At 39.8% G+C, this 13,054-nt stretch overlaps 1 protein-coding gene across 3 annotated transcripts; it reads left to right on the forward strand.

Annotated features, from left to right (window-relative positions):
• The first annotated feature begins 3,809 nt into the window (after positions 1 to 3,809).
• GTPBP8 (GTP binding protein 8 (putative)) lies at positions 3,810 to 10,235 on the forward strand. 3 transcript variants are annotated; one of them, XM_061628303.1, is made up of 7 exons: positions 3,810 to 3,916; positions 4,840 to 5,279; positions 6,673 to 6,771; positions 7,583 to 7,713; positions 8,465 to 8,564; positions 9,777 to 9,895; positions 10,016 to 10,235. In XM_061628303.1, the coding sequence occupies exons 2-7, from the start codon at positions 4,905 to 4,907 to the stop codon at positions 10,092 to 10,094; spliced, it is 903 nt and encodes a 300-aa protein (XP_061484287.1). In that variant the 5' UTR covers positions 3,810 to 3,916; positions 4,840 to 4,904; the 3' UTR covers positions 10,095 to 10,235. The 3 variants fall into 3 exon arrangements, with proteins under 3 accessions (XP_061484287.1, XP_061484289.1, XP_061484288.1); XM_061628304.1 differs by having other exon boundaries at positions 3,811 to 3,916; positions 4,843 to 5,279; XM_061628305.1 differs by lacking the exon at positions 6,673 to 6,771.
• The last annotated feature ends 2,819 nt before the right edge of the window (positions 10,236 to 13,054 follow it).

The following is a 13,054-nucleotide window of genomic DNA, read 5'->3' on the forward strand; positions in this document are numbered from 1 at the left end:
GCAGCTAGCTAGCCAATGTGGTTTGAATCTTAATCTTAACCATTCCTAATCACAAGGAAGGTGATGTTAGCCTTTAATTTTAAGAAGACCAGAACCTTCTGGACAATTGAATGGATGAAGCTGAGATTGGCCAGCAGGAAGGAATTTAAGATGCAGAAAGAAAGTGTGCCTGTGAGATTTTTACTGCCTAAATACGGTGGCTGGACTGGTGCAGAGGCTTATATGACACAACAGTTACCACCATGGCATCCTGTGCAAGGCAAATGGTTTCAAGGTTCATTTGTGTTGCTTATTCTGAGAAACACCCACATGGCTGAAAGCCTCAATGAGAATTTCTTTTTGTGTGACTCTTACAGAACCCATGTAGTTTCAACATGAAACTAAATTCCTAATCTATTTCTGGACTGTTTTTTAGAACCTCAGTTTCCACATTTGCAGCGTCACGCTTATGACTTCAGCTACATTATTATGTGTGTGTGCTAATAATGAAAAGGGTCATAAATGCCAACAGTGACTTAGTGACAAAATTCCTCTTTCCACTTTGCATGTATCAACAAATAAAGAGTTTCTGTTCTCAAAACTCTGCTGGGCATCTGCTAGACAACCACTCCATCATGGCTCCTAAATAAAATATTTATTTCAGCAACCTTTAGTTAAATCCCCTATACTTCTTAACACACTTCCAATATTTATTTATTTAGAATGACTTATATCTTGCTCTTCGTCCTTAAAGAGATCATAGCAGAATACACTAAAAATAATAAAACAATATAAGCAATAGCACAGTAAAAGGAAATGTTACAATCAGCAGAAACAGGGCCAGCACCAGAGGGTGGCCAGGTCAGGCCCTGGCTGAGGGCCCACTGCAGCCTAGAGGGGTCCCTGAAAGGCCCCTCCTTAGGAGGAAAGGTAGCGCTCCTGTTCCGCAATCCATGGCTCACGACTTTGCTGCGGATCGCGGAGAGTGAACTGCCAGGCACCCACCCATACAGTCAGCACAGGCTTCAATAAGCCCGCATGCACACCCCACCTACCTCTCCCATCCCTGTGAATGATGTGCGCGCTGCGCATACATGCCTGCCATCAATAAAGATAGCAGCAGCGGCTTCCGTATGGGCAGACTCATTAGCCCTGCACCGCCTTTATCAGGGCAGTGCTTGGGCTATGATGCTGCAGGCCCGGGACAGGCTGGTGCCCAAGTCATGGCTGGCACCGGCCCTGAGCAGAAACAACTATTGCAGATTGGAAGAGGTTGCAGTAGGGAGACAGTCACTTATTAAAGCCCTACATGAAGTTCCCGTTGGAATAATGCAGGTCATGTTCTGAGTGGTGTGTAACAACCCAAGCCTGTGGAACTCCCTCCCAAATGAGATTAGAAGTTGAACCCTCCTTGTTCAACTTCAGGCACATGACTAAGACTTTTTAAGGCATTTTAAGGAAGTGTTTGGTTTCACAATGATTTTATTGTTTTATTTTGTGTATGGCTTGTTTTTATGTACACCACTTAGAAATGTGAATGATTAAGCAGTATATACTTGTCTTAAACAAATAAAACAAATACACCTTGCAGTGTTGCCTAGAAGTAATACAGTACCATTACAGGTTTGGAGTATGTCTGAGGCCAGCTTACGATAAACAGCCTTGCTGTTTGATCCGCACAGGGGCTGAGAGTAGTGTACAACAATGCTGCAGTGTAGTTCATTGTCATATTCCTAGTGCAGCTTGGAGGGCTATGTTAAAACAGAGTAATCCACTCACTGTTAATACTGCATTACAGGCCAGAGATGAAACTGAATCTGATTTGGATTCCTAGTAAAGAATTCCCCATACTTCTAAGGTTGCAGCAAACATCAATCCATTTCATTTGTTCCCTCAGACCTCCTCCCAGGCCATATCAAGAACTCAGTTGCATGACTTGCACGCAGATAGATTGCACTTTTAAATGTCCAAACAAAAAAGTAAAAGTAACAAGTTGTTAAAAAGTAAAAAAGTAAAAAAAAATGCATGTGAAGTAAGGCCAAAAGTTAGAGCACGGACTCCTGGGTTGTGTGTGTGTGTGTTTCATTTATAAAAAATATTTATTCATTTTCATATATAAAAAATACAGAGAATTTTTTTTGAAAAAGGACAATCACTGTTAACCTTTAACAACTGCAGAGGTAGCAGAAGGGTGGCAGCCCAGAAAAAGAAAATTACAATACAGCCAAGCGATAAAAAAAGAGGTCCAGAGGAGATATAAAAACAAAGCATAAGACATATTATTTATTTATTTATTTATTTGTTAGATTTTTATACCGCCCGACTAGCATAGCTCTCTGGGCGGTTTACAGCAAAATACAGATACATACAATAAAAACCCATAATAATACTACAAGAGCACATATAAGAAAATGAAAAGTCTAAAATCAATTATAGCAAATTTAAAACTAAATTAAAATTAAAATTAGATTAAAATGCCTTAGAAAAGAGGAAGGTTTTAACTTGGCGCCGAAAAGATAGCAAAGTCGGCGCCAAGCGCACCTCATCGGGGAGACTATTCCACAGTTCAGGGGCCACCACCGAGAAGGCCCTAGTTCTTGTTACCACCCTCCGAGCCTCTCTCTGAGTCGGAACGCGGAGGAGGGCCTTCGATGTAGAACGCAGTGTACAGGCAGGTTCATATCGGGAGAGGCGTTCCAGCAGATATTGTGGTCCCGCGCCGTGTAAGGCTTTATAAGTCAAAACCCTTTGAATCTGGCCCGGAAGCATATTGGCAGCCAGTGCAAGCGGGCCAGAACAGGTGTTGTGTGTTCAGACCGCTTGGTCTTCGTTATCAGTTTGGCCGCCGCGTTTTGCACGAGCTGCAGCTTCCGAACTGTCTTCAAAGGTAGCCCTACGTAGAGCGCATTGCAGTAGTCCAATCGCGAGGTTACAAGAGCATGTACCACTGATGTTAGGTCCTCCTTGCTCAGATAGGGACATAGCTGGGCTACCAACCGAAGTTGGTAGAACGCATTCCGTGCCACCGAGGGTACTTGAGCCTCAAGTAACAGGGAAGGATCTAAAACAACTCCCAGACTACGAACCTGTTACAGGAAAGGCAATGGCTAAGATCCCCAAATAAACTAATAAATACACCATCAATGAGATTGCTCATTAATACAAGTTACATAAGGCCACCAGATAGCAGCAAAGTCCAAAGGGGATACCTCGCTCCTAGTTGCCCAAAGGTGAATAGTCAGTTTTTCAGAAATGGCCAAAAAGATGCTAACTTTTGTTTTTGTTTTTAAACTTCTCAGCCACAGAGTCAGGTAGTGCATAAAGACCAGAGATACACTGCAACATTTTGTTGCAGGACTCCCCTCTATTTCCCAATTTAAGGGATGGATGCCAATAGTTGCATAACCAAACAGCATCACCCATACACAAAAGGCATGCTTTTGGAACCCTGACATTTGCAGAAGTCCATAAAGTTGAGAAAGCTGGGGGGGGGGGAGGAAGAAAATATATGCAAACAGCCCCATTCCATGGAAACAAGGGGAAGTGCACAAGCACAACTGCCTCTCTGAAGCAGGACATCTTTCTCTAGGTAACCTCCCTGCCAGTGAAGGGGAAGCTTTCACGGCTCGGAAAAAGACAACTCAGAACCAGTACGATGCACACTTCAAAAGCTCCCCTAGCCATCCACACTAAAGAAATATTTTGTTGCAAGATAATCATCCTTAACTTCATCCTCTTCCCAATTATGTGAATGACTAGAGCCAAGTGCTTTTTGTATCTTTATTGCCACCCAGCGGTCAGCACAAGAACTGATCATTGAGTTCATTGTTGTCCAGGAAGGAGGCGGGGCGATGGTTCTTGCTTCCGGGTTAACGAAATCGTGCTGTGTACGGCGGTCTCTGACTTGGAGTGCAGGCCTAACCATGTCTGCTCAGAAGTAAGTCTTATTTAATACAATGGGGCTTCCTTCCAGGTGAGGGTTATAACTTTAGGCGTTAATAGTCTCTCGTATGGAGAAAAGCGCGAGTCTTTGGGCTCTGCATTCTCTTATCGTGTGTGTGCACGCTTACCTTGGAGGAGCCGCCACTGGAGCTGAGCCAGCCTGCATACGATCGGGCTGTACCAAGGATTTCTTTTTCCGTTTGCTTAAATGGACCTTTTTATGTTTTTATTAATATAACAGAATTTGATTGCTGTTTACAAAAAATACAAAATGTACATTAACATTATCGATAAAAGTCAAAGTTAAAAACAAGTTGACCTAAAACTGAGTGTGTGTGTATAAATATAATCAGCAGTTGGAAATATATATTATTTTAAAATACATATTAAAATGCATGCCACCTTTACATATATGTTTTAAAAGATGTTCTTGAAAATCTTGCCTCTCACTAATTTGTGTATTTTGTGATTGAAAAAATATTCCTCAATTTTCCAGTGCTATCCTCTTTTCTGTTAATTTGCTCCTTATGTGCCTGGGAATAAATACCACTGACCTCACTTTATTTATTTTTTAAATTATTTATTCATAAGTATTTATTTTTTTATTTATTTCTGAGTAAACATGCATAGAATTGCACTGTTAGTGCTTTCTCTTCCTGTCTCCAAATTTATTACCCACCACCCATCCTTTAGGGTGCAGTTCTATACACTGTAGGAGTTAGTCCCATTCAACTCAAAGGGGCTTTCTTCTGAGCAGAAATGTATAGGATTGCACTGTGTATGTATGTTCTGTCTGGCATCTGCACTGAAAGAAAGCACAGTGTTTTAACACATTGGGGGATGCATTTGTGTTTGGTTTTCTTAATAATTGTTATAATAACCTTAATAACCTTTCCCTTTTCTTTCTCTATTTATAAGCAGTCAGAACTTGACAACTCAAAGCTAAAGATTTTCTTTAAAAAATATATGAAGGTACTGAGTTGATGAAGGATCACGTGGCTTTTATAAATCCACAAGGAAAGATGCTCAGGTTATCAAAAGCAGGAAGGCTTCTAATGATTAACTGCCTGCTGAGGAGACATCTTGCAACCAGAATCAGGACCCCTACAAAATACGCTTCATTTTCAGAAGTCCTGCAATTACATGAAAAACAGTTCACTGGAGTCACTTTTCCTCTCCAAGAGCTGACAAAATATCTGGTCTCTAATGTGGACACGTCATGCTTTCAGATTTTCAATCCTAACAACGATGACATCAGCAGGGCAGAGATATTTTTCATTTCATCGCGTCAACACGCCATTGATTATTTCACTTCTGCTGTCCGGATGGATCATGTCCCACAATTGTCTCAGCCTGAGGTGAGGTCAGTAAAGTGCAAATTTTATCCATGTCATTTGAGTGCTTATGTGAAAGGAATACCAACTGTAGCCAGAATTACATTGTTTGAAATTGAGGAGGAGGGGGAGCTGGGGTATGGAGAAAGGGAAGGGGTTAATAAGAACAGGTTGTAGAAATCTACCTTGCTTTGATTGCAGAATATGGCCTTGAATTCAATTGTCAAAGCATAGTTTCTAGTCCTCATGATGAAGAATGCTGCATGTGCAGCCTTCCAAAATGGCAAGCTTGCAGAGGTAATGCTGTTTCAGAAAACTGTCTAGACATCTGAGGTTATCATGTGTGAGGAATTAGTATCCTTTCAATAAAGTACTGATTTTCTGCAACAAAACTCAAAGATATACCTCTAGTCAGGGACAAGAGCTGTGGTCAGGGGTAGACTGTACCATCCATTCTTGAGATATGTGCTGCTGGAGTACATTTAGCTAGTGACGATTTGAGCAGGTCTCCTAGTTAGGGAGTTTGACTGTTTCACTCAGCACAGGCCCCTGTTCTTCCTTGTAATCCCCTTCCCCATTTTTTTGTCTCTGTACTTTTGCATTGCATACTTTTGCATTAGTGCTTTATGAATCCATTAATCTTCCTTACTCCCACTGTTTCTCCAATGTTTCTCTAAGGTTCCAAATTCATTTTAGAAGGTGCAGGGGGCATCAGAACAAAAAGTATGTCCAAATGTAATCAAATCTGTTTAAGCAATCCTAAGTATATTTAGGAAAGTGAATACCATCAAAATCAATGAGATTTAGTATTGAGCATTGTATCATTAGTCTCAGAATTAGGGTATAAACTGCAATCCTAAGCATATTTATCAAGAATTAAGTTCCACTGAAATCTGGCATTTCCTTTCAAGTATACATGTTTAAACTTGGTGTGTAAAGTTGACAAATTGAGTAAATGCATGCAATGTTTTCTAAAATTCATAATTCATTCTAGTAGCAGAATTTCATGTTCCTTTCCAACATTATTGCTCTATAGATGCAGCCCTCTGCAAAAAGCCTGGAACCTTTCAAAATGATAAACAGTTCCATATACTCATTCTCCTAAAAGACGCTGTGAAAATAACCAAGGACTCCGTAGTCCTCAAAAGGTCTCTGTTTCCTGCAGGAACAGAGTGTCCTTTTACATATGTCCTAACATTTTATAGCCCCTGAGATTTATTTACTCCTATAGAGAGAGGAGATTCAGCAGGAATTCCATATCTTCTTCAAATGTATTATTTGCCAAAACTAAGCCAATCTTGCAGCTATAAATTGAACTGAGCAGTGATCAGGGTGAGAGGACAGGCTCATTGCCTTTCATGATACACCTGTCATTGGGTGAGATAAATGTGCAGTAACTGTTAACGTCTTCCCCCAGGTTTGCTTTTTAGGAAGAAGTAATGTTGGGAAATCCTCCTTAATAAAAGCCTTGTTTTCTTTGGCTCCTGATGTTGAAGTCAAAGTTTCTAAAAATCCAGTAAGTGGCATTTAGAGATTTTATTACACTCACATTGGAATTAAATTGAGCCTAACAAAAAGCAGAATGTTTCTGGGTTGTTTGTGACAAGTGATCAATACTTGGAGTAGATCCATTGAAATCAATTGACTTAAGTTAGTCACTCTTTCAACTCCATTGATTTCAGTGGGTCTACTCTGAATATGACTTAGTCGGATACAACCCTCTGTAATTAATAGAAAGAATCCAGTTTGGAAGAAGAGTGTTGGGAAGTCATTTGTAAGTTCAGTACAAATGATGGAAACTCTGAGGGCTGGTTCACATGTGCTGTTCTTATTTACATCACTGCAACATCCCTTGATCCTATGCATGTATGAATGAGCAATCACAGATCAAACAGAGCTTTCATGTCTCCCTCAGCAGAACAAATTTGAAATTAGTCTGTTTACACCAGAAATGGAGCATTAGTGGCCTTCCCAGATGTTGTTGAATCACTATGCACCTCTTTGCCTTTGCCACCTATGTGTTTTTAGAACACACCCTATACCAATGACTGTATTTGTTTTAATTATTTTTAATATTGAATTTTAACTTGTCATAACATGCCCTAGGACCTGCTGGTTAAGGGTGGGTAATAAATAATAATACTGCCTAGTTGGATGATCATATGTCGACAAATGGTATTATACATATATGTTTGAACAGTTGTTTTCCACACCCATCTGATGATACTTATGTATGCTTTTGTCATCTTAACTGGGAAATCACCCCACCTCTTTCTGTTTTGGAATAAGACCAAAAAAAATACAAAAAATCCTCAATTTTTCTCCAGGGCCACACGAAGAAAATGAATTTCTTCAAAGTGGGAAAATTCTTTACTCTGGTGGATATGCCAGGCTACGGTTACAGAGCACCCCAAGATTTTGCAGAGATGGTGGAGCCTTATTTAAATCAACGTCAGAAGTAAGATAACAGCTTGATTACAATTTTATTCTTTTCTACAGGATTATGTGGGAAAATAGTGTGAGTTAAACAGTATTACAAAGTAAGAAGGTGTGCTACGGCACATGAAATAGTTTTTATATGCAATATCTGTTTAAACTAGAACCAGTCAGAGGACTTGTAAATATTATTTTAATATAATCTTGTACCATTCTATAAAACAGCAGTGGGGAACCACCAGTCTTCAGGCCTGATTAGGTCCACCAATCCTTCCCATCTGGCCTGTGAGGCTGTTTTTTACACACACACATAGACAGAGTGTGTCAGAATCAGACATGAGGCACATAAACACCAGGCCAAAAGGGGGGTTGTATGCACTGCTGATCAAAGGCACTTGCAAAATCTTTGTGACATCATATGTGATGCCTGGTGATTGCAGTCACCTGTCAAACATTTTGGGGGGGGGATAAAGGTCCAGCCTACAGCCAGCTCCCAACCCTGCTTTATAGTATAAGATAAATTGGAGTCTGTACAAATGGCCAAACTGCTACAGTGAGCTCATTAACCCAAATGTAGTGAGGTCATCTATATCATCCTGCCAAGGCTCAAGGAAGGTTTTACTATGCACTGGATAGAAATGATCGAATGGCTGTCTGTTGGGCTAAATTTAATATTTGGAAATGAAGAATATACATTTTTCTTGTCAGTTATCTGTAATTATTTTTCTATTGTTGCTAAGCACAGTTGTGAGCTGTGTTTTCATTTTCTCTAGTTTGAAACGGACATTCTTATTAGTAGATGGCCTGGTCGGAATTCAGGAAATGGACAACATTGCTATAGAAATGTTGGAAGAATTTGGGATCCCTTATGTTGTGAGTTTTGTTTAGAAATAAAGTGTGCATTCATTATATTGAACTAGCCTGACTGAACATGCAGGTAGCAGAAATCAGGAAGTATATTTACAGCATGAAATCCAAAGTCATGTGAGCAGACTTCAGCTCATGCAGTAGGGCTTCCCTGTCTTCTCCTCTTCCTTGCAGCCCCACATAACCCTCAGACTTGCTCTTGAGGGTCCTCCATTTAAGATTTTAGGGGTGTGTGGAGGCTGGCGGGAGGGAAGAAAGGAAGCAGTAGCCTGTTGGTGCAAGTGCATGGACAGCATTGGACGTCATCCACATTCTAGCAAAAGTTGTGTATTTGTTCCATTAATTTCAGTGGAAGAGTTAAGCATTTTTTGTCCTATTTATGCTATAATGGTATGAAAAGTGACTTGCAAGTAGAAACGACAGGGTTTGTCTAGGATAATTTAAAAGGCTTTGAAGAAACAATAACAACACAGGCTAAATTTTCAGCAATTGTGAACATGTGAAGTGTGCATTTGGGGGAAATGCATGGTGAATAGGTAATTATATTAAAAACTTAGGAAACATCATGACCCCAAGGTATGCTTCTATTAATACCCAAAGTTTCATAGTGTAATATATTGATACTTGTAAGAAACTTGGGGTCCTAATTTTTGTTTAAATATACTTTCTGGTTTTCATGTTTGTGAAGGTGAATTTGAAAATATTTTGGCAAGATTTATCCAGCATTGCCCTCAATCCTAAGCAAGTTGCCTAGCCCTGGCATTGACCTCTGGGTCCAACATTAGATAGTAATCTGAACATTAGCCTGGGAGAAAATTGAAGCAATTGAGAAGAAATGGAGATCTGTGTTCACCTTGTGGGCTTATAAATGGAAAAAGCATATAAATATTTTAATTAATAAATATACTGAGTTATTGATCTGATCCACATAAATTGCCCCTTAAAATGTTCCAACTTAGGCCTCATACTTTTTTTTAAGGAAGATGTGAAATACTGGATTTTACCTCTGAAAAGTCTCCACAAGTATGAAACTAGTGGGAGGAAAAGTTGAAACGAAGGATACAGTCTGTTTTTTAAAGAAAAAAGATAGTCAAGCTCATCAACAATGTTAGCATACATATCTAATTTAAAAGCTAAACTTGATAGACTTTACAAAGAATTTGAGGTTTCTTAAAAAGTTGCTCTAAAATATTTAAAATATGTGGTTGTTCTTTACAGATTGTTTTAACAAAAATTGACAAAGCATCAAAAGGAATAATGGCAAAAAATGTGCTACATATACAAGATGTTATAAAGAAAAAAACACAAGTGTGCTTTCCTCAACTCTTTCCTGTCAGGTAAAACTTGAAACAGGGTTCCTACTTAAGCAGAATAGCAACTGCAAATATTACGCAAATGGAATAATTATTTTCTCTTCACACTCATAAAATAACATTTCTCTCATTATTTTTCTACAGTTCTTTATATTTTTCTGGAATCCATGTACTGAGATGCTTTATAGCGCATGTTACTGGAAATCTTCCCTTATCCACTTGATGATACTTCATGTACAAAATAATCATGACTCATCTCCACACTCTTCTTCCACTAAAAAAGAGTCAAGGTTTATTGCTGTGCAGGCTTCTTTTTTCAAATTTTGTGAAAAATTTGTATATAATAAAAGCTATTTAAGTTATTCATACAGATTCAACTTATTATGTCACAGTGTACACATTTTCTCACTCTCAGTTGATTGGATGTGAGCTATAAAAACAAAGGACTATGCTTAAAAACAGTATATGTTTCTCTTTGGTTCAGGTAGAGAAACTCAAATGAGAGCATAAGCTGAACCCATAACAGGCATGACTCCATGGTTGACTTTAACATTAGCTGCACACCAGCGCACAACTGAGTGCAAGTGCTACACAGCAGTTGATAGCAGTCACTCTTCAAGCATCTCGATGGCTTTATCTCACCACATGTTACATTGCCTAGCTGCCATTGCATTATAACAACTCTTAGCCTCCCTGTCAATTCAAGCCACCCCACCTGATTTAAAAGGTGTATGTTATAGTTGCTCAACCCACTTTCTACTCAGTAGATTCTGCTGCAGCTCTGGACAGAGGACATTAGAGTACAAAGCTGAAAAGCAGAGTTTGCCTTTAACAGAGGAACAGTAGAATACAATCCAACCCCATTCTCCTTGCTTAGCTTTCAAACACTTCATGATATTTCAAGTGCTACATTGAAGTGCAATGGGCACTTTTTAGACTTGCAAGAATAGTAGTCTGGTGCTCTTTGGGGGACAGCAAAGCATTATTGGGGACAGCAAAGCATTATTTACTCCTTTGTGTTGCAGCACAAAGGTGAACAGAAATATTTCACTACTACCTACATGGACCATTTGAAATGTGTTGGAGGAGAGCTTTGCGCATACTATAGACTGCAAAAAAGACAAATAATTGGGTGTTATACAAATTAAACCAGAACTATTGAATATTAGGCAGGTGCCATCTCTGCTATCTTTTCGGCACCTTTTGAAGACTTTTCTTTTTCAACAAGCCTTTTAAGTTGAGAGCTATCCTAATCTGTGTCAGAATTGCTTAATATGTTTTTTAATAATGTTTTTAACCCTTTTAAAAAAGTTTTTAAAATGTTTTTAACACTGTTTTGTCTTAATGTATTAGGATTTGTTTTTATGATGTTTTAAAGTTTTTAGTGCCTTGCTTGCCACACTGGGCTCCTGCTGGGAGGAAGGGCGGGATACAAACTAAATAAATAAATAAAACTATCACTAGAAGTTCAATTGATGAAACAGGTTATCATACTTCGGACATATAATGAGAAGATATGATTCACTAGAAAGGACAATACTGTAATGCTGGGAAAAACAAGGGATTAGAAAAAGAGGAAGACCAAACGAGATGGATTGATTCCATAAAGGAAGCCACAGACACAAGATCTGAACAGGGTGGTTCACGACAGATGCTATTGGAGGTTGCTGATTCATAGGGTTGCCATAAGTCGTAATCGACTCTTCTTCCAGGCATTTTAGCATGTGTTTTTAAATTGTTTAAAATTTTTAAATTGTGTTTTAAATTGTTTTTAAAAGATGTGTTTTAAATTTGTATATTTGTTTTAATGTTTTTAGTTGCTGTAAACCGCCCCGACAGCTTCAGCTATGGGGCGGTATATAAATACAATAAATAAATAAGGCACGTAACAAAAGAACAAAAACCGACATGGACATGGGCATCTATCTGATACCACAGAGACTCAAAACACAGTTCGTAAAGGTAATTCACTAGCATGTTATGAAAAGTTCACCAGTGGCAGGGCCAGACAGTGGCGTACCAAGGGCAGAGCGGTGGGAGCAGTCCACCCCGGGTGCAGGCAATAAGGGGGTGCATCCAGGCATGATTTTCTTCACCGCTGCTGACAACACCTATAGTCTGGAGCTCTTCCAGGAGGTAGTTTGCGAAGGAGTGCAGCCAACTGAGGGCATGGAGTGGGTGAGGTGGGGTGGAGAGGGGCTTTGAGGGCACCCTGTCCCGTTTGTGTGGCAACCGCATTTTCTAGCTCCGTCCTGCAAAAGCAACTTGTCCGGCACAGCAGAGTTGCACTCTCATTTTAAAAAGTGTTTCTTGAACACATTATTCCTAGGCATGCCTACTGACTTCACATCCCATTGAGTTCAGTGGGGCTTACTCCTTTGTAAGTGTGTACAGCATTGTAGCCCTAGGCCCAATTCTTTGGGTGCATGAGCTTTATTAAAAAAGAAGCTCCACTTTGTCCACTGCGGCCTTAAAATGCGCTTCTTCACCGTCCACCAGCTTTGCATGCGGTCCCACCACCAGTACTGAATCCATTTGCATCGCGCTTCCCAGTGGCTCAGATATGCTAGTCTGAAACCAGCTGGGCACTGACTTGGACGTTATTCCTACCAGCTTCAGTTCCACACGCCCTCCTTCCACTGGCACACATGACCACCCCGTCCCCAGTTCTCTGTTAAACTTGCACATGCCAGGCTTGCCCAAGAAAATGAGCCCGTCCCGGACAGCCTACTTGTATTTCACTACCAGCTTCTGCCCCTTCAGAGACTTCCTTCTAGCACTCTCTCGAGTCTCTCCCCTTTCGCCTCTGACGCTTGCCAGGCTATCCCTCGCATCCTCCAGAATCAGCCTTAGTGTGTGTACTGTCTACTTTTCTATGTTAGGCATTGCTGCCTTCAGAGTTTAGTGTGAACCAGAGCTTAGGTTTAAAAACGTTGGTTTTTGTGCCAGCATTGGGGCATGTGAATTTTAAGGTCTGGGCTTTTTTTAAAAAAATAGAAAAGCTGTAAAAGATCAGTTTTGAGTTTAATTTAATTGCTTCATCTTGGCTGCACTGCTTTTCATACTGTAATTAATTTTTATTGTTAATTTTGTGTATGAACAATTTTTGCATACACTATCCAGATAACTAATTTATGGGGCAGCAGTTAATAAATAATGTTAAGGGAGTATCTCTGAGCATGT

This window comes from Rhineura floridana, chromosome 5 (genome assembly GCF_030035675.1).
Source record: "Rhineura floridana isolate rRhiFlo1 chromosome 5, rRhiFlo1.hap2, whole genome shotgun sequence".
NCBI lineage: Eukaryota > Metazoa > Chordata > Lepidosauria > Squamata > Rhineuridae > Rhineura > Rhineura floridana.

Bases quoted from the DNA above. Each gene is read 5' to 3' on its own strand.
- GTPBP8 (XM_061628303.1), top strand. From the start codon at position 4,905: ATGAAGGATCACGTGGCTTTTATAAATCCACAAGGAAAGATGCTCAGG. The intron at 5,280-6,672 runs GTGAGGTCAGTA...GTCTTCCCCCAG, and splicing joins CACAATTGTCTCAGCCTGAG to GTTTGCTTTTTAGGAAGAAG. The intron at 7,714-8,464 runs GTAAGATAACAG...CATTTTCTCTAG, and splicing joins TATTTAAATCAACGTCAGAA to TTTGAAACGGACATTCTTAT.